Source organism: Thamnophis elegans, chromosome 5 (genome assembly GCF_009769535.1).
Source record: "Thamnophis elegans isolate rThaEle1 chromosome 5, rThaEle1.pri, whole genome shotgun sequence".
Lineage (NCBI taxonomy): Eukaryota > Metazoa > Chordata > Lepidosauria > Squamata > Colubridae > Thamnophis > Thamnophis elegans.
This window is the reverse complement of record NC_045545.1, coordinates 26,290,070-26,313,669: the sequence shown is the minus strand read 5'-3', so window position 1 is coordinate 26,313,669 and position 23,600 is coordinate 26,290,070. Positions and strand designations below refer to the sequence as shown.

At 40.7% G+C, this 23,600-nt stretch overlaps 1 protein-coding gene across 1 annotated transcript in view; it reads right to left on the bottom strand.

The window, feature by feature from the left end:
* The window catches only part of JAK1 (Janus kinase 1), a 65,461-nt gene that overhangs the window by 25,257 nt on the left and 16,604 nt on the right, over positions 1-23,600 (bottom strand). The window contains exons 2-10 of the mRNA XM_032218910.1: positions 21,447-21,569; positions 20,443-20,508; positions 19,142-19,340; positions 14,635-14,758; positions 10,393-10,543; positions 9,308-9,471; positions 7,106-7,442; positions 3,221-3,400; positions 1,145-1,302 (exon numbers count right to left, since the gene is read on the bottom strand). Coding sequence (XP_032074801.1) covers positions 1,145-1,302; positions 3,221-3,400; positions 7,106-7,442; positions 9,308-9,471; positions 10,393-10,543; positions 14,635-14,758; positions 19,142-19,340; positions 20,443-20,448 — 1,319 coding nt within the window. The 5' untranslated portion in view covers positions 20,449-20,508; positions 21,447-21,569. The remainder of the gene's footprint in view (positions 1-1,144; positions 1,303-3,220; positions 3,401-7,105; positions 7,443-9,307; positions 9,472-10,392; positions 10,544-14,634; positions 14,759-19,141; positions 19,341-20,442; positions 20,509-21,446; positions 21,570-23,600) is intronic.

The following is a 23,600-nucleotide window of genomic DNA, read 5'->3' as shown; positions in this document are numbered from 1 at the left end:
AAGAAAGAAAGAAAGAGAGCCCGAACTCTGGAAGAGGAGGAGCCAGGGTGTGGAAGGGGTTTACAATCCCCCTCCCTTCCCATCTGGGAGCAGCCTGAAAAAACTGCTGGGAGGTATGCGGTTCCTAGGTCAGCGGCGCGTGGGATCAAACTAGGAAGAAACTGGAGGTGGGGGGGAGCAGTTCGAGAGACTATGGAGAATATGGACTTCAGAGACAGACCAGAAAGAGGTCCCGACAAAGATCCGAGGCTGAATTCGGCAGTGTTTATGGATCAGGGTCAGCCCCACCAGCTGGCGACAGGAGAGCAGAGAGGAGCGGACGGAGCAGAAGCAGCCCCAGGGCTCCGCTGCCGCTCCCCGCATTTTCTGGACGGGGATCCCTTGGAGAGGGGATTCCTTCCTGCGAGACCCCGTCCAGAAAATGCAGCGGAGCCCCGGGGCTGCTTCTGCTGCGTCCGCTGGACTGTGGGGCTTGGAAGGGGGCGGGAAGAGCGGCGGGGCTGGCGGTGGCCGGCGGTGGCAGGCTGGTTCGCCTCCTCCTCCTCCAACAGGCAACAGCACTGCCGGATCCAGTTGTAGACTCGAGTATAAGCCGAGGCGGCTTTTTTCAGCCGAAAAAGTGGGCTGAAAAACTCGGCTTATACTCGAGTATATACGGTATTAAAGTTTGATTTTGGAAAGTTGCAAATGGACTTAGGATCCATATGAGTTTGAAGTAAGATTTGGGGATTAATTTAGAATCCTTCTGGTGGGAAAATGCTTTTGTTATCAATTCTCTTTTTAAAAAACATGATCGGATGAGATCTTTAAGGCTGGACACTAGAAAGAATGAGGAGGAATTAAAGATTGTAATTAAAGGGGAAAAATTCTTAAATTTAACTAATTTGACTAATACAGAACAGAATAAATATTTTAACAGTGTCCGTCTCTATAGATAATGTTTGGAAAATATTATGGAAGACAAGCATGTTTACCAGACAAGAGTGAAACTGATCTGAAAGTGGATTTAAAAATGATATGCAACAAGAATGATATGGAAAATGATGCTATACTGGATATACAAAAACAGTTGATGTCTTAGTAATTAAAAGTGATACACAAATAACAAGCCAATATATAATATATATATTGTTTAGCAACTAACCAAATTGGGCCATGGCAGCCATTTTTAATATTGTGTTCTATCAGAGGTGGTGCGATATCTGTGCAAAGAAAGTGATGGGCATCAGCAGTCAACCTGAAGTATCCATCCACCAAAGCAGAAAACGACAAAGCTTCTTCACATGAAGGCAGTTTAAATTCCTAGAGTAAAAAAAAAAAGTCTGAATAGTTCTTCCACTTCAGGCAAGATACAATAATCAACTACTATAACTCCACCTACAGGGAGGGCTGCTGAAACGAAGAGGCGGGCATGCTCTATCCAAGTACATAAATTAACCTAGAATGGCAGTTAAGTCTATACCATGGTTGACAATGAGGTACAGGTAGTCCTCGAGTTATGACCACAATTGATCCAAACTTTATGTTGCTAAGTGTAACATCTGTTAAGTGAGTTTCCCCCTTTTACAACCTTTCTTGCCATGGTAGTTAAGTGAATCTGGATTCTTCATTGACTCTGCTTGTCAGAAGGTCACAAAAACTGATCACCTGACCCTGGGACACTGCAATAGTTAGTTAGGCTTAGGCTTATATACCGCTTCATAGGGCTTTCAGCCCTCTCTAAGCGGTTTACAGAGTCAGCATATTGCCCCCAACAACAATCTGGGTCCTCATTTTACCCACCTCGGAAGGATGGAAGGCTGAGTCAACCTTGAGCCTGGTGGGATTTGGACAGCCAAACTGCTGAACTGCAGTGCTGCATTTAACCACTGCGCCACCTCGGCTCTACAACCGTCATAAATATGAACCAGTTGCCAAGCAACTGGATTTTGATCATATGACTATGACTTTCACACTTATACAATGGTCATAAGTGTGAAAGTCATGTGACATTTTCAGTGCCATTGTAACTTTGAATGGTCACTAAATGAATGGTGTTGTAAGTCGAGGATTACCTGTTCTCTAAAATGGTGTTTCTCAATTTAAGGAACTTTAAGATGACTCCCATGATGTTGGGGAATCCTGGAAGTTGAAGTCCACTCATCTTGTTGCTAAGGTTGAGAAACACTACTCTAAGGGCAGGGATTTAACTTCAGTTTACTAAATGTACATCTTTTAACTTCTAAAAACTTGGGAAAAAATACAATATAAGCAAGAAAACAGGAATGACATTTTATCTATATCATGCTGAAATAATAGGTGTGCCCTCTTTTCTAACTTTATCTGTTTCTAAGTATATTTGTCTTTTTTAAAGTGTACTAATACAGGTAACCAACACAGGTTGTTGTTGTTTTTAAATGACTGCTCATGAAAATTTCAGTATTTTTGCCTGGTATTAGTAATGGAATGTATGGATAACGTTGCCAGATTCCATTAATCTTTACAATAAATAGAATGCATCTAGTCATATTTCTTGTCTGGTTTATCTGAGAGAGCTGACATCAATCTTGCAAATCTGCAAGTATAAACTTCCGACTGCCACTTTTGACTACTTAATCCATTAGGTCTCTCCTAGGTTTCTTTCTCTGACAGTTAAGCCAGTGTTTCTCAACCTTGGCAACTTGAAGATGTCCGGACTTCAACTCCCAGAATTCCCCAGCCAGCGAATGCTGGCTGGGGAATTCTGGGAGTTGAAGTCCGTACATCTTCAAGTTGCCAAGGTTGAGAAACACTGAGTTAAGCCACTGGGGGTTCCTACCTCTCTTGTTGATTGTTTCCTAGGCAGCAACCTTTCCCCTCATTCCCCAAAGTCATCCAACATTCCATTACAGAATCTCATGAGACCCATAAAATATATAATAATCTCTTAAGAAATTCCATTTATTCCACACACACTTTTTGCTGCAGGTAACGAGGTGCTAGGGAAACCTCAAACTCAAATTTAAAAAAACCTAGTTTTTTTATTATAAAAGTTGTTATAAAATAGAAGTTGATAAGAATTTTAGTCCACGTATATAATAAATAAGCAAAATGCTGATATACACAAAGAGAACATCTCTTCTGTCAACATGAACAGTAGATTATCAATTGTGCCAGTGATTGAGGCTACAAAATCAAGGGGATGCTACTTTGGGGCATTGTTAATTCTGGTAGCATATAACTGGCTTTATTGCTTGCTTACCATTCTCTTGTTATCTTGTTTATAGATGCAGACTGCAGATTCCTTGATCACAAGATGAGTTATTTCAGGAAAGTAAGAAAAACTGATCCATTCCTCCCTTTTGTTTTTTTCTTCCTTTTTTTCAACTTTGTCAGATTTTTTTTTCTTAATTTTCGGTTTTTCTTTTTCACTCTGTGTAATCTGATGAATAACATCATTAACCCTGAATAATTTGATTCATCTCATGTCCAGTCTTCTTCTCCAATCTTTCTCCCAATCTCTCTCTCCCAATCTCTCTCTCTCTTTCTCTCTCTCTCTCACACACACACATTCATAAACACACAGGCAGAAGTTATATATTAAAAACTTCAGATTCAGTTATTTGTGGTAGTTGTTAAGATTTGTTATTGTTACATTATTGTAAAACACTGGAAAACTAAAATGCACCTTTCATTATATCAGACTATTTAACCGGCACAAAGCATTATGAAAAATCCTTCAATAAGAATAAAATTGTATCATCTTATATAAATAAAGATAATATTTTTCTTAAAAAAACATTCTTGGTTATACAAATTAATTTTGGACTGAAAAATTGAATAGGGACGGCTAAAATACTTCTATTCCTCAGATCAAATACATGTGTTTCCAATTAGTACATGTATGCATATATTTATGTTAGATTTATCCAGGGGTGGGATTGAAAATTTTTAGCAACCAGTTCTCCGCCTGGTTGCTGGGTGGGTGTGGCCATGGATGTGTGGCCTTGTTAGCTTCCTGCACCACAGGAAGGGGGGTCGTTTTCACCCTTCCTCAGCTCCGGAGGCTTCTGTCGAGGCTCCGGAAGGGTAAAAATGGTCTCCCCCCCCAGGCTCCGGAGGGCCCCTTTCCGGACTTCCGGTAGGCCCATTTTTTGCCCTCCCAGAGCTTCCACATGGGCCTTACCTGGCATCCAAAACAGGCCGTGTGGAGAGTCCTGGGAGGAGCGGGGTCAGGCATTCCTTGCAACTACCGGTTCAGCAAACCAGATTAAAATTAACATTCATTTCACCCAGACCACTGCAAACTGGCTGAATCCAACCCCTGGATTAATCTCCTGACTTTCCTTCAGGAGTTCAAAGCAGCATACAATTACCTTCTCCCATTTTTGTCTACTATAACTTTCCTAGAAAATGGGTTAGACTGAGATAATGGCTATTCTATAGATGCCCAATGAGATTTTGTGAACAAAGGGGAACTAGAATATGCATTTTCAGGTTTGAATCCAATACTTTATCTACTACATCACATTGGCTCACATACACAGATCCCCTTCCACTACAATGCCGACAGTCCTTTTTCCTATTTTATATCTTTGTAACTTTGCAGTCTTTTTTAAAACTTCAGTACTGCAAACGAAATATTCACAGTACGTTACTAAATAATATATACTGCATCTGTACTGGATATTTTATCAGTTACTTCCTTCTTCTAATCTTTTTTTTTTCAATAACCAGATACAATTCCCAATCAGTTCACTACTGAAGATCAGGCAGCTCCAGGAACCACACCACATTTTAAGGATGCTAGCTGTGCTCCCTAAACTGCGGTTTCTCACCCCTGCTCTTTCTTTTATTCGCCTTACAGAATTTTCAGCAAGAAACGTATCTTTCCTTTGCTATATTCCGGCTCTCAACATAGTTTCTGCTGCATCTGAAAGAACCTAATGAAGTAGTATTACCCAACTTGAAACTTCTGCCAGTAGCTTTGACTCCTGCTAACTTCATGGATGTGTCCATGTAGTGTTTTGGCAACAATATAGAACTATCATTTTTTTAGAGTATAAGATGCACCAGAGTATAAGACGCACCTTAATTTTGGGGGAGGAAATCAGGAAAAAAAACCTTTCTGCCTCTTTCCCAGCAGCATCAATCAGTATTCATCTGGCTAATGTCTTTGCTGCCTCAGTCGGAGACCGATTCCCGAAGCGGCCCAAGAAAATGCAATGAAAGGTGAAAGGGCCCGGGGAACTGCCATGGGGGTGACAGGTGGGGCAAGGGATGGGGCGGGGTGGGGCGCGCATCTTACTTGAGTCTGGCAGCTCCACCGCTTCTCTCTCTCAGCTGCTCTGTGCTGGGAACCATCTTGCATAGTAAAGAAAAACTTACTGTGAAAGGTTTTCCCTGCAAAGACTGGCCGAGAGGCAACAGAGCTACCAGACTCTAATAAGATGCGCATTTCGTGATCGGGCACAATTTAGGAGTGGCAGGTGGGGCAGGGGATGGGGTGCCTAGCATCCCTGCCAGGGGCAAAGAAGTGCCCCGGGCACTGCCGGACTCTCCCCTCGGTCGTTGGGGTGGGGGTATTGAAGGTGCCTTCCAGACCTGGGACCTGGCAGGAAAAACCCGGTGCACGACCTCTGCTTTCCTGTCAGCTGTTATCTGGGAGAAGGGGCGCAAAACCGTGGTCGCTGACACTTAGGGGCGTGGGCAGTGGACTCCAAGAAGTGGCTGCCTGGGACACTCCTTGACCCACATTGATGGCCGAGTTCCACCATGCCCCTTCCCCAGAGGCAAGACCAGCACCCGGGCCGCACACTGCTGAGGTCGCTTTGGGCCTGCAGCACCTGAATGGCGTGCCAAGTTAGCGAGTCCAGGTGACGTGGCCTTTCAGGGAGGAGTGTCGGGCTTGAGGCTTGCTAGCTGGAGCAGGGCCCATGCTGATATCGCTGCTTTCTCTGGGGACCACAGTGGAGGAAGGGCCTGAAAGACAGATGTGATGAGGTCTTTGGGAGAAGTCCCTGGTCTGCCCACAGACTCCCTTAAAATGGTAGAAAGAAGGAGGAGAAGGGTCCGTGGCTCTTTCGTCCTCCGCAGATGGTTTCAGGAGGCAGATCTGGCCAGCTGAAAGATAATGCGAGTCTGCGGTGGGAGGAGGCTTGACAGGTGGCAGAGGGACAGGGAGTGCTTGTCAGGTGGCAGAGGGACAGGGAGTGCTTGTCAGCTCCTGAGGGGGTTGAGCCCTCCCCACTCACAATGTCCTGGCCCTGAGGGCATCGCTGGCAGCTGCTTCCCACATGCTCAGGAGATCTGCGCTCTTCTTGCTGCTGCTGCTTGGCCTCCTCAATGCACGTAGGCAGGAGGCAGTGGAGGCCACGACACGGGTTTCCTTTGCTGCCTGCATACTCTGTCAATCAGCCGGCTGCCTCTGATCTTCCTGCCCTGTGTTCACACCCAGCTCCTGCACCCTCGCCCGACCGCACTGCCCTCTTGCTTTTCTCCCTGTGTCCCCCGGCCAATGGTGCTGGCCAGGAGAAAGCAGAAGGAGAGTCTGTAGAGGAGGAGGGCGTGTGGCTCTGCGATGTGCACCGGGGAACAGGGGAGGGGGGAAGCAATTTCAGGTGGCAGCACCTGCTGGAACCACCTGCCACCTGAAACACAATGCATTTTTTTGGCCTCTGCACGCACCCTTTTTGGAATCAGGGAGGGGATTGTGGCGCTACAGCCCAAAAACGCTTTTGTTGAAAAGGCTTTGAACGTAATTCTCCGGGCTGCTTCAGGAATCAGGCTCCATGTGAAAGTGAGGATCCCCGCCGTATGGAACCACTCAAAAATGTGACACATGGAGTGTTGGGTGGAGATACATTCAGAGTATAAGACGCACCTAGATTTTCACCCTCTTTTTGGGGGGGGGAAAGGTGCATCTTATACTCCGAAAAATACGGTAATTTCTTGTTGGGTTTTTTTTTCAGGCTATTTTTTTTTTACATTGTGCAATCTATCTAGAGGTCTGAGATTTCCTCAATTTTCATATTTTCATAATATTTTCATTTCACTTTCATAATTTTTTTTTTAAAAACCAAACACTATTCTATTCAAATGACTCTAAGTTAATCTTATTAGTAAACAAAGAACTTGTGATACTCACAATTGGTTTACGCCGCCACTGGATTCCAAGATTGCCTGTTACCATCACTTCATAACTTTGCATTTTTTCAGAAGCATTCAAGTTAAAGTTCTCATTTTCTGATGAAATTAGCAATGTGGATGTCTCAAATATTTCAGCTCCATAATTCTTTGTCAATGTTTCCATTGTTGCTAAGTATTTCACTTTCAGATCATGTGGAGAAACACTGCTGTCAGAAATGGTCTTGTTGTTAAATTCCTTGAGAAAGTCCCTGAAAACATTATTAATTCGTATTCTTGTTAAGATGTTCCTTTGTCTAATTTTCTTGTTCAGTGTTTCTGGAATATACCGCTTATAGCTGAAATGAGATAGGACACAAAAAGATACACATTTATTTTCAATAGCCTGATATAAATTACAGCAGGTATATTTCATTTAAAAATAAACACACAGAGAAAAAAAAACATACTTGAAAATGTAAAGACAATGGTTCCCCTCGCACATATGTGCTAGTCGTTTCCAATTCTAGGGGACAGTGCTCATCTCTGTTTCAAAGCTGAAGAGCCAGCGCTGTCCAAAAACATCTCCGTGGTCATGTGGCTGGCATGATTAAATGCCGAAAGTGCATGGAACGCTGTTACCTTCCCACCAAAGGTGGTCCCTATTTTTCTACTTGCATTTTTACATGCTTTTGAAGTGCTAGGTTGGCAGAAGCTGGGACAAGTAACGGGTGCTCACTCCGTTACGCGGTTCTAGGGATTCGAACTGCCGACCTTTCTGATCGCCAAGCTCAGCGTCCCTTACTTGAAAATGTAGACTGTGATATATACATGGATAATATGCAACTCTCTTCTATTAATATTTCTTTCTCTGACTAAATGCAACTTCTCTTACCATAGGCGTTATAAGTGACTATTTAATGTTTAAAATTCTAAAACTGGTCAGGGAATATTTTGCAGTGAAAAAGAAGTACTAAATAAACTATATAACAACATGGTGGAAAATTAGAGACTGCCTTATTATTTTAGTTGCAGCAAAACCAGTGTTTACTGTTTGGAAACAGCATCAACCAATTGTATCAAGTGCAATTAAAAAGTCCCTCTGGCAACAATTTCAATTGCCAACTTTTCTCTCTCTTTTTTCTCTCCATAGAGGCACTAATGCCAGATAAGTGCTAGTAACAACCCATAGCAATGTGCTTATGAAGTAGATTAGAGATACCATATTCATGTTGGAGTGGCTATAAAAGGTGTTTTTGTTTTTTTAATGGATCTTCTTTGAGCTACTGGCTGGTACTATAGAGATCAGCGGTGATTGTGGAAAGACAATCATCTTCAAACTGATCTCCTGGGTGGCCAAAGAGGAAGGCACACTTGGTGGTGTGTGACGTACTGAGAGTCACCTGAGATTGTGCAACTAAACGTGTCACTTAGAGAGCCAGTGGGAGAGTGGCAATAATCGTTATGTTGGGCTAAGGGCTAGCAATATGCTAATCAGCTGCTGAATAGCCAGCAGTAGTGTCCACAAAAATGGTAGCGTAGCCTAACTTGGTTGTGACTGCAAAAGTGTATTCCGCAAATGCTGATCTCCCAGCAGAGCGGCAACAGGGCTAGTGATTCAGAGATGCCTGCAAGCCAGACAGCATCACACTGGAAAATGGTTGTCTTCGCCAGGTCTCAAAGGAACGGGATATGCAGTTTGGAGAACAACAGGAATCCTGTTTTCGTATTGCTTCAAAAGGGTCATTCCCCAAGTCACACCTTTCCTTCTTTACATTATGAGGGCTTGCAGAAGGAAAGGGAAGCCTGTTTCCAGATGTTGGTCACCTAACAAATACTTCTTTGAGATGACCAAGATTCTGGTCCCAATTGTGATTGTATGTTAAGGCTTACTTGTAAATAATAAGAATTGGACATGTGTCTTGAGTCACAGTTTATACATCTCCAAAGAATAGGTATGTGATTGATATTGTCAGAGGAGCCACTACCTTTAGCAATCCTAGAAGCCATGACACCATTTTTCTGTGTACAAGAAAATCAGTCAACTCTCTATTTTGCCTTACACATCCCCACCCCACCAAACTAGGCCATTTGTACATTAGAAATTGTGGAAGCAATCTTTCCACAGTTCACCCCCATTTGTCCCAAATGATGTCCGATAGTTCACCCCCATGTTTACCAACTGGTCAGAAGAAATACAATAGACAAAATAATTCAGACTCACCTGATATCTCGGGGAAGTTCTGGTAACCTCAGGTTTTTTTTTATTGCATAGTGGGATATTGCAAGTACAGCCATACCCAAACATTCATTTTCAATTTCATGTGATTCTGGATCATTCTTAGCTTCCCGAAGAGGTGCAAGACCTTTTACCAAGTCATTTTGACCCTAGATTAGAAAGTGAGATAAATTGATTGTAAGCAATCAATGGTTATTTCACTTCATTCACTGAATACCCCCAAAAAATCAAAGCCTTCCATATAAAAGTCAATGAACATATTAAAATGCAGAAGAATATTGCTTTTTCCTTCTGCAAACATATAACATAAATTGAGATAGTGCCACAGAATAATACCTCAGTGTAAAAGTATTATGCAAGAGAGTTTTCAAAACAATGCATTTTTTATTTTTATCTTATCAAGGACTATGTCAGTGTTTCAGAAAAACTCAACTCCAGTTAAAAACTCTGAGACAGGCATTTTCTCAAAGTTCCCTTTTATTTGAGAAGTCATACTGGCACATCTGGGAAAACCCAAATCAGAGAGTTCCGGGTTTCCCCTCAGTAAATCAAAAACCCAAAGCCAGTCCCTGCATTCATCACTCCATCACATGGTCCAATCACAATCTGTCCCAACTCGAGACATCACTTCAACCACTCCTCCTCCAGGTGCAGGAATACCATTGACCAAAAGAAAAATGCTATTATGTCTAACTGCATTCCCTCTACTAAATCCCCCCTCCTAATTTCCCAAGCAGAAGAATGTGGCAGCGTGGAAGCTTTCGGTGTTAATATGGCTTCCAAAGCTGACAGACTACTATTCTGTAAATATGCATTCATGGTACTACTAACTAACCAATAGAAAAACAACACTGATGAATATTTGGGACAGCATTCACAATGTATTTCTTTTATAAATATTGATCTTCAATTAGAGTTTATGCATATCTTTTTTGAAAAAAATAATCATAATCATCCATACTCCATCTGAGACAAATATCAGTAACAGTGCTTCCTAAAGATAACGAAATATAACTACTACTACAATACTGAACATAAAATGAGACTGAATTCTTTTATAAAGTACTTGCCTGAGCAAAGAGATATTCTAATGAATTTGCATCAAGGAGAGGTGTTCCTTCTTGTACTGCTCTCTTTTCGTAAGAATTCTTCCTCTTTGGAGAATGCCTCCAGACAGATGGCTCATTCTCATTTGTTCCATGCCAATTAGTAAAGTAAAACCTGGAGCAAATAATTATAAAGATTTAAATGAGGTACAATATGCATAAATGGACTTTATATAGCTAGATAACAAGAAACCAGAAATTCCAACAATTTTTCAAACACGTTATTGCTATTTTTTCTTCAAGTCTACTCAGTCATATCCACTAAGAATAGCAAGGCCAAGAACAACTAGTCCTTACAGGGCCCTTTCAAGCTTTCAAGCATTTTTGCCTAGTTAACAAAGTGAGGCACGCAGCTTTTCTAACACAGGATTTCCCATTGGATACATGTGCTTCCCTGAGATAGTGCTGATCAGAGTAAAAGTCACACAAGGAATACCGGTACCATATTTTCGGAGTATAAGACGCACCGGAGTATAAGACACACCAAGACTTTGAAGAGGCAAATAAAAAAAAATGTTTTTGCATTCTGCAGACCTACAAAATACAGCCTGTTTTTCACGAGAAAGTGCCTGTTTTTTGTCAAAAAAAGGGCATGCATAGCCTTTAGGAGGCTTGTAAAGTGCTCCTGGGGGCTGGGGGGCAAAATGAGCAAAAACCAGCCTGTTTTTCACTCATTTTTGCTCTCCCCAGCCCCCAGGAGCACTCTAGAAGCCTTCTAAAGGCTAGGCACAACCATTTTTGCAAAGGGGGCAGGGTTTTGGGAGGCAAAAAATGCTGTATTCAGTGTATAAGAAGCACCCAGATTTTCACTCTCTTTTTTGAGGGAAAAAGGTGCATTTTATACTCCGGAAAATATAGTAATTTGGCAGTAAATGCAATAGAGTAGCTGAAAGTAATCTATCATACATAGCCATTTTGGTGCTATTCAAAAATATGCCTTGTTCAGCACATATTTAATATTTCAAGATCAATGGGATTTGAAAGTTTTAAAATTTTGTACTAAAGTACCATTTCTCATCAGATTTCTTCCCAGGTACTGAAAAAAGTAGGATTTCATTGGTACTGCAGTAGAAAGAAATTCTACTGAGATCTATTGCTTTCAAATGCCCATAGACCAGGGCGTTGAAGTCCACAAGTCTTAAAATTCCCAAGTTTGGACATCCACGCCCTAGACCATCCTATCAGTGGGCATAACTTGATATTGAATCAAGTTGAAAACAGTGACAAGGTATTCTTCAGTTAATCTTCCTGCCTGATGTATGGGATCTCAGTTGTTGAAATGTTTTTATAAATGATTTCTTAAGGGAGCTTTCTGAGCAGACCCCCTAAAGTATATTATAATAAAATCTCAGCTCAGGATTCTATATAGCCTTTAAAGGCTATATAAGTACTTTTTCCTTTCATAAATCTATACTTGACTAAATGTTTATCAGAGTCCAAATGACTAATTGATCCAATCATTATATGGTTCACTTGCTGTAGATATTTACTGAAACTCAAATTGCTTATTTTTTTTCCAAGGGCAATTTATTTAATAGCTACTATAGTATATCTGAGTTTGGCTCTGAATATTAAGTACAGATTGTTCAGGAAGTCCTCATACCTTTTACTGGAACAATATTTCTACAAATGCAATAAAGTGTTATTAAGAAAATAATAAATGCTTATTTAAATAAATAAGTGGTTCTTTCTGCTCAGAGTTAAACAGAGCAACTGCAGCATAATGAGAGAGATGTGAATGCACATACATGCATAGCAATCATATTATTTATTTTTGGGATAAGCAACATTATGCAGAACAAAGGGCGTAAGAAATATTAAAACAAAGAAAATAAGGACATAAGAAAGAAAAAAATACTGTATATACCAACACCATTTCCTATATTTCTCCATATCTTTCTATTCTTAAAAGCCATCTTCTCTCATCTCTATATACTACTTCATACATTGCATTTTGTTCTATAAATTTCTCACCTTTCTCTGGGGATCTTCAGTCACTCCATATATACTGATAGTCTTACTGGTTTTCAACATTCTCAAACCACTTATTTCTTTTTTTGTCCTCTTCCAACATACTGTGCCAATGTCAGTTCAGGCAAATTGTGAAATATTCCTTCCAGCTTTTCTTGAATTCAGTTTTATTTGAGTCATTTGATTATTTCCATTTCCATTTCCATTCCATTTAGTCTACTAGAGGCTCCTGATTTAACCCTTTCCCCCCACCCCTTCCCATCAAACTCGCTCTGCATTTTCTATTTTTTAGTCTTTACAACCCAACAGAATGCCAGAAAGAAATTAAGTAAAGGGGCTAATGCCCTTATGCTTTCCCTAACTCAGGGGTGTCAAACTCATGACCCGCAAGCCAGACGCATTACAAGCTGGCCATGCCCACGCCCGGTTTAGCAAAGAGTGAAAAGTTCACGATACATCACATGACAATGCAGTGACGATGCGAGTTTGTCCTAACTTAATTAATCTTCACTGATCCTTGCTCTTTTCAATGATATTCTTTGAATATCTTTTTCTTATTAAATACATCATATCTTGTTCTCACATTCATTTTATTTTTGCAACACGCTCTTTTATGCTACTTAATGCAAACTAAGATCTCTAATCTTGAGGCTACCTGTGAGTCAACATACCATACCAGCCTACATCCTACTAAAATACATTCAGTATTCGAAGAGACCACCTCCTGCCAATTACCTCCCTACGACCAATTAGATCCCACAGATTAGGCCTCCTCCGAATACCATCCGCTAGCCAATGTCGACTGTCGACCCCTCGGGGGAGGGCCTTCTCTGTGGCTGCTCCGGCCCTCTGGAACGATCTCCCCGTGGAGATTCGGACCCTCACCACCCTTCAGGCTTTCTGCAAAGCTATCAAGACCTGGCTGTTCCGGCAGGCCTGGGGCTGATGAGTTCCCAGCCCCACTTGAATTGTTGCAACTGTTGCGTTGTTTTTAAGCTGGTTTTTTTTATTTGTTTTGTCTTTGTTTGTTTTTTGTATTTTCCCCCTCCCCACCTTGTTTGTTAGCCGCCCTGAGTCCCTCGGGAATAGGGTGGCATACAAGTGTAATGAACATTGAACATTGAAGATGTTTTAAGAGACCTTCTTAACATTTCAAAAATCCCCTTCACATTCTCCTGTATATAGTGATTATAAAACACCAGTCATAAGCTTAGCTTTATTTTCGTACTAAATCAATTTAACTGACCTATTTTATTTATTTATTTATATGTAATTATTTAATAGACTTATCTGGCTGCTCATCACAAATACATATCTGGGTAGTTAACAATATTTTTTTAAAAAACACAGAAAACATAAAACCCATAGCAGCTGGAAAAAAACCTCGTAAAAGCCACAATCAAACATTTTACACAACCAAGTATAATCTCTGTCACACATCTGGAACCCCAAATATGAGCATAGAGCCACCTCTATGGAAGGCCAATGGAGGACATGGCCAGTGTAATTCTGGAGGGATGATATTTCTGAGGACAGGCACCATACCTGAAAAGGCTTCACTCCTGGGACCCACCAGCTAAGGGCATGCCCCTCTGGTTGGCTGGGATAAGACCAGAGGTAGGCTTCAAAAATTGCAGCAATGGGTTCACTGCCCCGTTGCTGGGTGGGTGTGGTTATGGTGGGTGTGGCCTATCGGCCTCCTGTAGCAGGATTCTAGGCTCTGGAGACTTTCCCTGAGCCTCTGGGAGGGTGAAAAATGGCCTCCTCCAGGCTCTGGAGGCCCTCTGGACACCGGAAACAGGCCCATTCCCGGACTTCTGGAACCTCTGGTAGGCCCATTTTCCCCCTCCCTGAGCCGCTACATGGGCCCTGCACTTAACTGGCATGATGAATGGGCCGCATGGAGACTCCTGGGAGAGGCAGGGTGGGCGTGGCCAGCCAGGGGTGGCATTTGGTGGTTCGCCGAACTGGGCAGTATCCTAGCTAGAGAATCGCCTGAACCTGTGTGAAGCCCCAGCAGCCCACCCCTGGATAAGACAATAGAAAGAATTGGGGAGTTTATTCAATTTAGACCTGCTTTTTTCTAATCTGTGTCATGAAGAGTACAATTGCCATCTTTCAAAATTGCTCTAATGTGAAATGCCTTTTAGCTGTGGTTTCTGGAAAGAAGGTGAAGGCTTCATGCTGAAGCAGGCCACAAAGTTACTATCTCACCAATTGTATTGTCATTGTTACCTCATGCGATAATGAACACGGAGTGATGTTTTCTCATCAACGTAGAAGATGTGATTTGGTGCATACCAGATCTTTCTACTTTCATCAAAAAGGGCAAACAAATTGTGGCACAGAGGAGAAATAGCTGGTAAAAGAAAAAAGAAAGAAACAAAAAGAAGAAAACAATAGTTCAATGAATAGCTAAATGCAATATAAAACTATATTTACTGTTAAAATTACCATACTTTGTCCTTTCAATTACACAGTACTGCTTGTTAATATAAAAATGTTCAATAAGGATTATTATAGCTGTTATTGTTTGCCTTTATTCAATGAGACTATAAAGCAGAATCACCATTTTAGTTATCTTTATTGTATAACTTTGTAAATGATAGCTTATTTGCTTGGGTCTATTACAGCAGGCAAAGGTCAATTGAAGACTTTGGTATAAGAAATGTGTGGCAAAGGTTAGAAGGAACTGGAGGAAGAAAGTGGCAATTGGCACAAAAGGAGCCATCAGCGTATATATAGCAGGAAAGAAAAGGCAAACATTGGTGGAGCCAATAAAGTAATCCCTCTCTTCAATGACTAATATAATGCACTATTGGGGAAAAATAGAGAAGAGGAAAAAGTATCAGGTAAATAATAACTCTTAAGAGTTTTGGGTGGGGCAATGAGATCTTAAAATATATTTATTTTCTCTCCTTCCCCCATTAATTATTGTACTTCTGCTTCAATAAATGTCCATTTGCAAAAAGCATCACAACAGTGTTTGCATGTGATTTACAATCAGTACTGCAGTTTGGCAACAATCCACAGTACACATACATACACAAACAAATTTAGAAAAACTAATATCAAGAAGCTAAGAACTGTTTCCAAACATTCCTAAAGCAAGACTCAGGGCGTGTTCTGGGCATTTTTCCAGAGTTTCTACTCTCAATCAAACATAGAGAGAAATAGTATCTTTGGTTCTAAGGACAAACTAAGAAAATCCTGCTTGAAATTAACCAAAACTTATTCACAATTTATTGCACCAAAGATTGACTTAAGATCTTAAATCACTTTTAAAAACTGGAAAACTAACGTATAATTTTCAGTTAAATACAGTCAGACTGTAATCTGTATAAACTAGCAAGGAATCAAAAAGGATGATTTTTCAAATGACTTCCATCATACTTTTAAGTTTTTAAACAATTTGGAAGCAATTGCCTTATATGCTTGCATTATTGGCTACTGTGCTACACACAGCTTTTAAACTCAATTAGTATCAATAATATATGGGCTTTTCAAACATTCACTGCAGTTTATAATAAAAAAAAGTTACTCAGAATAAGTACAGTACATGAATTCTTGAAGTCCATCCAAGTGATTTTTGTTCTGTCCACAAACAATAAGCAAAAAGGAAGAGAATCTACTGAAGGGGTGGGGCCACATTAATGAGTAACATTCACAGAAAAGCAGTGATAAACACATTAATTGAAACTGTAATTACAGGAAGGAAGGAAGGAAGGAAGGAAGGAAGGAATATATATGTGTGTGTGTGTGTGTGTTTATTTAAAAAAAAACACAAATATAACAAAGGCAACAGTAAAAATATTGGGTTTCTGTCGTGATGGACTCTTGTGACGAGCCAATTGACAGATGATGGAAGCAGTTAGCTTCCTCCCATAATTGGGGCTTACCAGGGGTTGTAAAAAATCTACATACATACATACATACATACACACACACACACACACACATATACATGTGAAATATTAAAACAGAGTATCTACTAGCAGAAAGTATGTATCTTAAAGAGAGTCATCTTGTTTCTGTAAAACAATGATGTAATAATGTACAGTAAAGATGTTTAGGTCAAGGTTGACAATGTTAATAGCAGTAGAGGCCTCTCTAAGCGGTTTACAGAGAATCAGCATATTGCCCCCAACAATCTGGGTCCTCATTTTACCCACCTCGGAAGGATGGAAGGCTGAGTCAACCCTGAGCCGGTGAGATTTGAACCGCTGACCTGCTGATCTAGCAGTAGCCTGCAGTGCTGCATTTAACCACTGCGCCACCTTGGCTCTTAAGATAGTAAATGAAGCATTCTGAACTCTGAAAGAAACTAGTTAATTTACACACATTCTTTGCCTTGTCTGTAATTCACATGTGTGTGTTTTGGGCACTTTTTCAAATATTATCCTATGGGACCTTTTCTCATAATTCTACTTGCACAACTCTCCATGAGAGGCTTGTGTGAAAAGCACTGTCCTGATACCCTCAATTGGACACAGCTATTTCAAAGATTTAAGTCCACAGGAAAAGAAACAGTGACAAACTGAGTCAGAAACAAAGGCAACATGGTTCCTGTCAGTAGCAGAATTCACAAGGCAAGGCCATATTTGCAATCCATCAGCAGTGCCCCTTGCTATCTTCTACTTACTAATTAGGGGTCAAGCTTAAGTCTTGGTGACTTCATGGTCCTATCCTTGTAGTCGTCTTAGCAACAGCATGGAAATGGTTTACTATTATTTTCTTCCATGATTTTCTTTTCACTTCTTCATCTAGCTGTTGGACTTCAGGGAGGTATCCCATTCAACTACTAACCTGGCCCTGCTTGGTTTTTCTTTTTTTTTGGTGCGCGTGTGTGTTAAAAATGTATTCTATTTTTTATTTAGATCAATCAAGGTTAGACTCTGATACTGGAGGCAATTTAATTTTTGAGGGCTATTTTAATATATTTTGCAAATGGTCCTCAACTTACAACCATTCCTTTAACAACTGTTCAAAGTTATGATGGCACTGAAAAAAACTGACTTACAATCAGTCCTCACATTTGCAATGCCGCCATCTCCCTGCAGTCAAGTGATAAAGATTCAGATCTTTGGTAACCCGCATGTATTTACAATAGTTGTAAATCGCAGGGTCACATGACTGCTATCTGCAATCTTTCCAGCTGGCTTCCAAACAGCAGTCAATGGGGAATAATGGATTCATTTAACAACGATACAATTCACTTAACAGCTGTGGTGATTCACTTAAAGATCATAGCAATAAAATCAGGTGTGACTCATTTAACAACCATATCACTTAGAGATGGAACCTGCAGTCCCAACTGTGCTTGTAAATCAAGGACTACCTGTCTTCTAATGTTATCTTTTCAACACAATCTACTGCAAAATTATAGTGCAGCGTGACCATGATAGATAACTTGATACTGTGTTTCCCCCAAAATACGACATGTCCTGATAATAAGGCCATGCCACATTTTTCTGGTGGGCAAAAATATAAGCCCTCGCCCACAAATAAGCCCTCTGGATAACCCCCCACCTCCGACCAGGCAAAGCCCCGCTCACCAACCTAGCGGTATCCCAAAGGTGCCAAGCCACGGGAACTGGGGGGGGGGGGAAGGTGATTGTGTTGCTTGGTGCCTTCAGGATACTGCTAGGTTGGTGAGCAGCGCTGTGCCAGTTGAAGAGGGGGGTTGCCGGGTGGCTGCTCTCTTGCGAGCAGGCTCCCAAAGAGCCGGGCACAGCAGCCACCCAGCAAACCCCCTTTCCAGCCATGCAGAGTGCCATTCACTGACCTAGGAATATCGCCAAGCCGAGTGAAGGCCTGTTCGCCGCCGCCTGGCTCTCGTGGCTTGGCACCTTCAAAATGCCAGTGAATGGTGCTCTGCACAGCTGGAGAAGGGAGTTGCATGAGCGGCTGTTCTGCTCCCGCTCCAGCACCTCCCAGCCGCATGATGCCCTGGCCCAGCTCTCCCTGCAGAGCCAGGGCACCTCCGCTGCCGCTGCCATCCTAGCATGGCTTTTTCAGCAGCTTCCAAACTGAGTCTTCTAGCAGTGGCCACTCTGGGCGTATGCTCTATGGTTGTGGGCTGGCTGTTGGCAGAGCATACAACCATAGAGCGTACGCCCAGAGCGGCCACTGCCAGAAGAATCGGTTTGGAAGCCACCGAAAAAGCCATGCTGGGGTGGCACCGGCAGTAGAAGCGGAGGTGCCCTGGCTCTGCAGGGAGAGCTGGGCCAGGGCATTGTGAGGCTGGGAGGCATGTGAGAGAGAGTTGAACAGCTGCTCGCGCAACCCCCCCTCTCCAGCCGTGCAGAGCACCATTCACTGGCATTTTGAAGGCGCCAAGCCATGGGAGCCGGGTGGTGGTGAACAGGCGCTCACGCGGCTTGGTGATACCCCTAGGTCAGTGAATGTCGCTGTGCCCAGCTGGAAAGGGGTTTTTCCGGGTGGCTGCTCATGAGCGTGGTCGCTTCATGGCTGTGCCTGGCTCTTTGGGAGCCCGCTATCAAAAGAACAGCTGCCCGGCAACCCCAAAATAATAAACCCTCCCCTCATAATAAGACCCAAGCCATATTTTGTGTGTAAAAAGAAAATAAGACCCTGTCTTATTTTCAGGGAAACACGGTAATTAGAAGTCATGAAGCCTTTATTCGGGGAATTCATTAACTCCCTTTAAATTCACCCGTCTAAAAATCATTATTGTTTGTTTTAAACAAGCTAAATAATAAAAGATACTGCTGAAACTCACAGCATTTTTTTGCCGCTTCAATGCAAAGTTCTTCTGCTGTGTACTTGCCACTTGTATAAGGAAGGGAAGGTTTGTCTTGTAAGTAGAACACTATTTCCAGCATTTGCTCCGGAACTTCTGTCTTGACTTCATTTTTCTTTGAACTTCTCATTTTTGCACAGAAAGCCATCGCTTTACAGTCCTCTTTTACATACATATACTACATACACAGAAAGAAAAATATCACAACAAAATAGACAAACTATCAAATACTTTCCATTAATATTACATTTCTTGAGGCATCTTAAAAGAATTAGCAAATGGATTATGACATAAATTCAACAGTGAAAAACACACCAGGAAGCAATAAACCAAGAGTAAAATTAATTTTTCTTATCTTTATTTTACAACAAAATAATGTCAACTGGACCTGTTTAGGATAAACAGCCATGATGGTGAACCTATGGCAAGTGTGCCAAAGGTAGCACATGTGCACTGTCCAGCTGGTCTTGGCAGGTGCTGGAGTGCTGGAAAATGGCCTGAAAATGGCAAAAAATTGGCCAAAAAACCTGGTTGTTGTTTGGGCCATTTTTGGGCCACTTTTCAAGCCATTTTGGGGCTGTTTTTCAGGTTGTTTTTTTCTGGCAAAAATGGCCCAAAAAACAGCCTGAAAACAGCCCTCAAAATGGCCAAAAAACAGGCATGTACATGCCAGCCATCTAGTCATCGGGTTTCCGGTGCTCCGGAGCACACATTCACGCACATTCCAGTTTGGGCACTTGGTGCTGAAAAGGTTCGCCATCACTGATATATAGCAGAGCCTATCAGGGTGTATTATCCATCTCTATGCAAAATAATTTAGTAACACTGTCTTAAACACTGTAACAGTGTTTTCAACAGTGTGAAAAACAAAACCCTGCAAAGTAATTTAGTAACATTGTAGTAAAACCTGAGATATAAAGTCTACGAGCAATTCAAGAACGTGGGGCGTTGGCAGAAGACTGAAGGCTCCATATGTGTGTTATGATCTATGACTAGTATAAAGATTCTGTTAAAGAGATAAACATCTATTTCGTTATCTTGATTTTAAAAAGTACCAGATTCTCTTCTGTTTTTGCTGTTCCACACCCTACTTCTGCCACTTACTAAGCCATCTATGTAGATGCTCTATAATATGGTGCATAGATGGTAAAAGGATATGTTCCCATATTGACAGATACAGCAAAATAACAATACAACAATAGTCAAATACAAAGATACAAAGTTTTACACTTTTTGTATCAATTACTGCTTCAGAAGTAATTTTAGGAAAAAGAACATACCTGCATTTATATGGATTTGTGACTTCCCAACAAGAAAATGTGTGTCTTTTCAAAATATCAGAGAATCTGATTAAAAACAAAGGAAATATAGAATCAATTCACAAAATAATGTACAGAAACTAAGATTAGAGGGTGGTCTTCTGACTGAATATTTTGGAAAAGCAGAGATCCACTTCAAGTCAAGTATTAACAAAACAAAGTACTAAACGATCTCCTTTCAGCCTGTAGTAGGTTCAAATAAAATGGAGAAATCTCAAAACTGTAAGATGAAAGCTAAAAACACGAACTTGATGTCATATATTTTGGGTTTTACTTAGCATATTGTATATACATAGCCCCTAAAATGTATATGGTTATGTCTTCACAGCATGGGTGAATCTAACTAAGTAGGGCTTGTACAACAAAATGTGATTAAGTAAATCATGGTTTAATATAAGTGAAGTACATCTGAGTAGCAGCAAAAATGATACTTAAACCTTGTCTAACAATTCATTCATATAGGACAAGATAACTTCAAAAGATCTGCCTTGTTTCCCCCAAAATAAGACCTCCCTGGATAATAAGCCCAATGGGGCTTTTGAGTGCATGCACTAAAAAATAAACCCTCCCCAAAAATATTGCAACACAGCAGCAGTCATGAGGTGACCAGACTCACTGCTTCCTGCACCTCAAAAATAATAAGACCTCCCTGAAAATAAGGCCAAGCACTTATTTCGGGGGTCAAAAGAAAATAAGACCCTGTCTTATTTTCGGGGAAACACTGTATTATATTTCTGAATTTTGCAATTTCATGTGTTCCCTCTCGTTTCTCCACCTAACGAGTGTTTCAGAACACCTACTGGCAAGATAGGATCTCACATTTAGACATAGAAAAGAACATCTAAACACAAAATATTAAGTCATAATATATTGCTAATAATATATATTATAACTAATATAACAAATATATTGTTATATATCTGCTGAAGAAGGTTATGAGAAATTATAATGAAAACAACACTTACTGGCTTGACTTTGAGACATTAGAGTCTCCTCTAAATGCAGAAAGGGTCCTAATTAAAGAAGCTTACATCAGATTTTTCTGATGTCCATCCATTTACATTTTGTTTCTGTTGATTCTAAGCCATCTGGAAACCAAGGAGACAGGCAATGTCACAAGGTAAAATGGAGAACAGATTACAGACTTATTACATTTTCTCATGATTATTACTCATGAAGCACAGGTGTATCACAATGTGTCATTCTACAGTGTTTCACAGCAAAGACTAGTCCTTCTTTCCAGGAACTGCAAAAATCATTTCTGGACATTGTCACTTTTTAGCAGCAATTTAATTAGGAATGTATCTAAAAACAGAGAAAGTGTAACCACCACATCGGGAAGAGCAGTGTTGTGGGGAGAGGGGATGTTAAACAAGATTATCTCAATGATTATTACCACTTGTGATCATAATGGGCAGGCTCCATGGTAACCCTAGGACTATCTATATCAATATTAAGCCATAAAACCAAATGTTAATGTATTTAAAAATTAAGCAGAATATTCTGCATGATGGAAGGCTGGAAGTACCAACCTTCCTTTCCCGGAAGCTTTTTTGCGTGTTCATACCCTGTTTCCACCTCCTACTTTGGAGTAGTGGCTTAGTAGATTCCACTGTTACCATATTACTATGTCCTAATGAGCATCTAATTGGCATCTACCCAATTCAAGAGTATTACAGACCATCTGGCTTTCTGGCTATTAAAATGCAAACACTGAGATAATCTCAAAAATGCTACTTCCTAACTATACAGCATAGAGTCACTAAAACTAGGGAATTTAGTTCTCCACTCTTCCATTTGGTAGATAATCTAATTTTACTGGAAACAAACAAAATCAACTTTATATTAAAAAGAGAGAGTAACCCATAACGAACCTTTTTAACATTCAAATATTTTAGTGTAATTTTAAGCATCAAAACACAAATATTCAGTGGTAAATATCAATTATATTCAACCCTGACAATTTATTAAAAAAAGAAAAATCCCAAAGAAGATCCATCCATCCATTTAGTTTTATAATTTATTGAGAGAGATGGAGAATACAAAACTTAATACAGCAAACTGAAACTGAATAAATAAATAAAACTGAATTCAAGAAAAGCTGGAAGGAATATTTCGCGATTTGTATGGACTGACATTGGCACAGTATGTTGGAAGAGTGAATTGAAACAGGAAAAGCACAATTCCTGGCTAGAAATAGCATAGTTCTGGAGCAAAGGAACCTAGAATATTTCTAGAAAGCCCCAGCTTCTTGGAAATTTCATCTTTTACTCAGAGACTAGGGAGAAAAAACCAAACCCTCAAATCATCATCTTCACAGATGTATCTGGAGTTCTGCTGAAGCTTTCGGTATCACCAGCAGAGGGAGGAAGTAAGATAACCAACAGTACGTGACAAACAACATGGGAATGTGTTTTGCATGTCTGAGTCTGCAGGGTGGCAAGCAGCGTATTTTTAAAACTGTAATGTAATATATTTGTGATGAGTGTTGGGATATTTTGTGGGATTTCCCCTCCTTTTTATGTATCTAGGTAAAAATAAAATAATAAATGTTCTCCATTTGCCCTTTAAAAAAAACTATGTAGGGGCAAATAGGCATTAACCTCATTTTCTGGGAGAATCAGCAGCTTCCTTCAATACAGGCTCAGTTCCTAGTGACCTTGTTGATGGCTGGTTTAGTGTGCTTATCAAGCCCTCCCAAAAGGTAGCTAATGGTAAAACAGGCACTGGGAAGAAGTTAGAGGAAAAGTGAGATGGGTATGCTGTAATTAATACAATCATTATAGTGATAGGGGCAAAGCTGGTATCCGAGAAGAATAATAGGAAGCTGGCTAGGGAATTCTAGGAGCTGAAGTCCATAAGTCTTAAACTTACCAAGATTGGACACTCCTGATCTATACATTTTCAGCAATTAAAACAGTTTAAATTAATAGCAAAAACATTTGTTACATAGCCACCAACCCCCCCTCCCCCAAAATATAAAAAACCAAAATACAAATAAACAGTTAAACTCGGGATGAATAAGATCAGTGAACTTTAAAGTTCTGCTAAAAATGGAACTTGTTCACAATTGTTAAGATCAACTCTTTTGAGGAGAACGGTTGTAACAATTAGGTTAT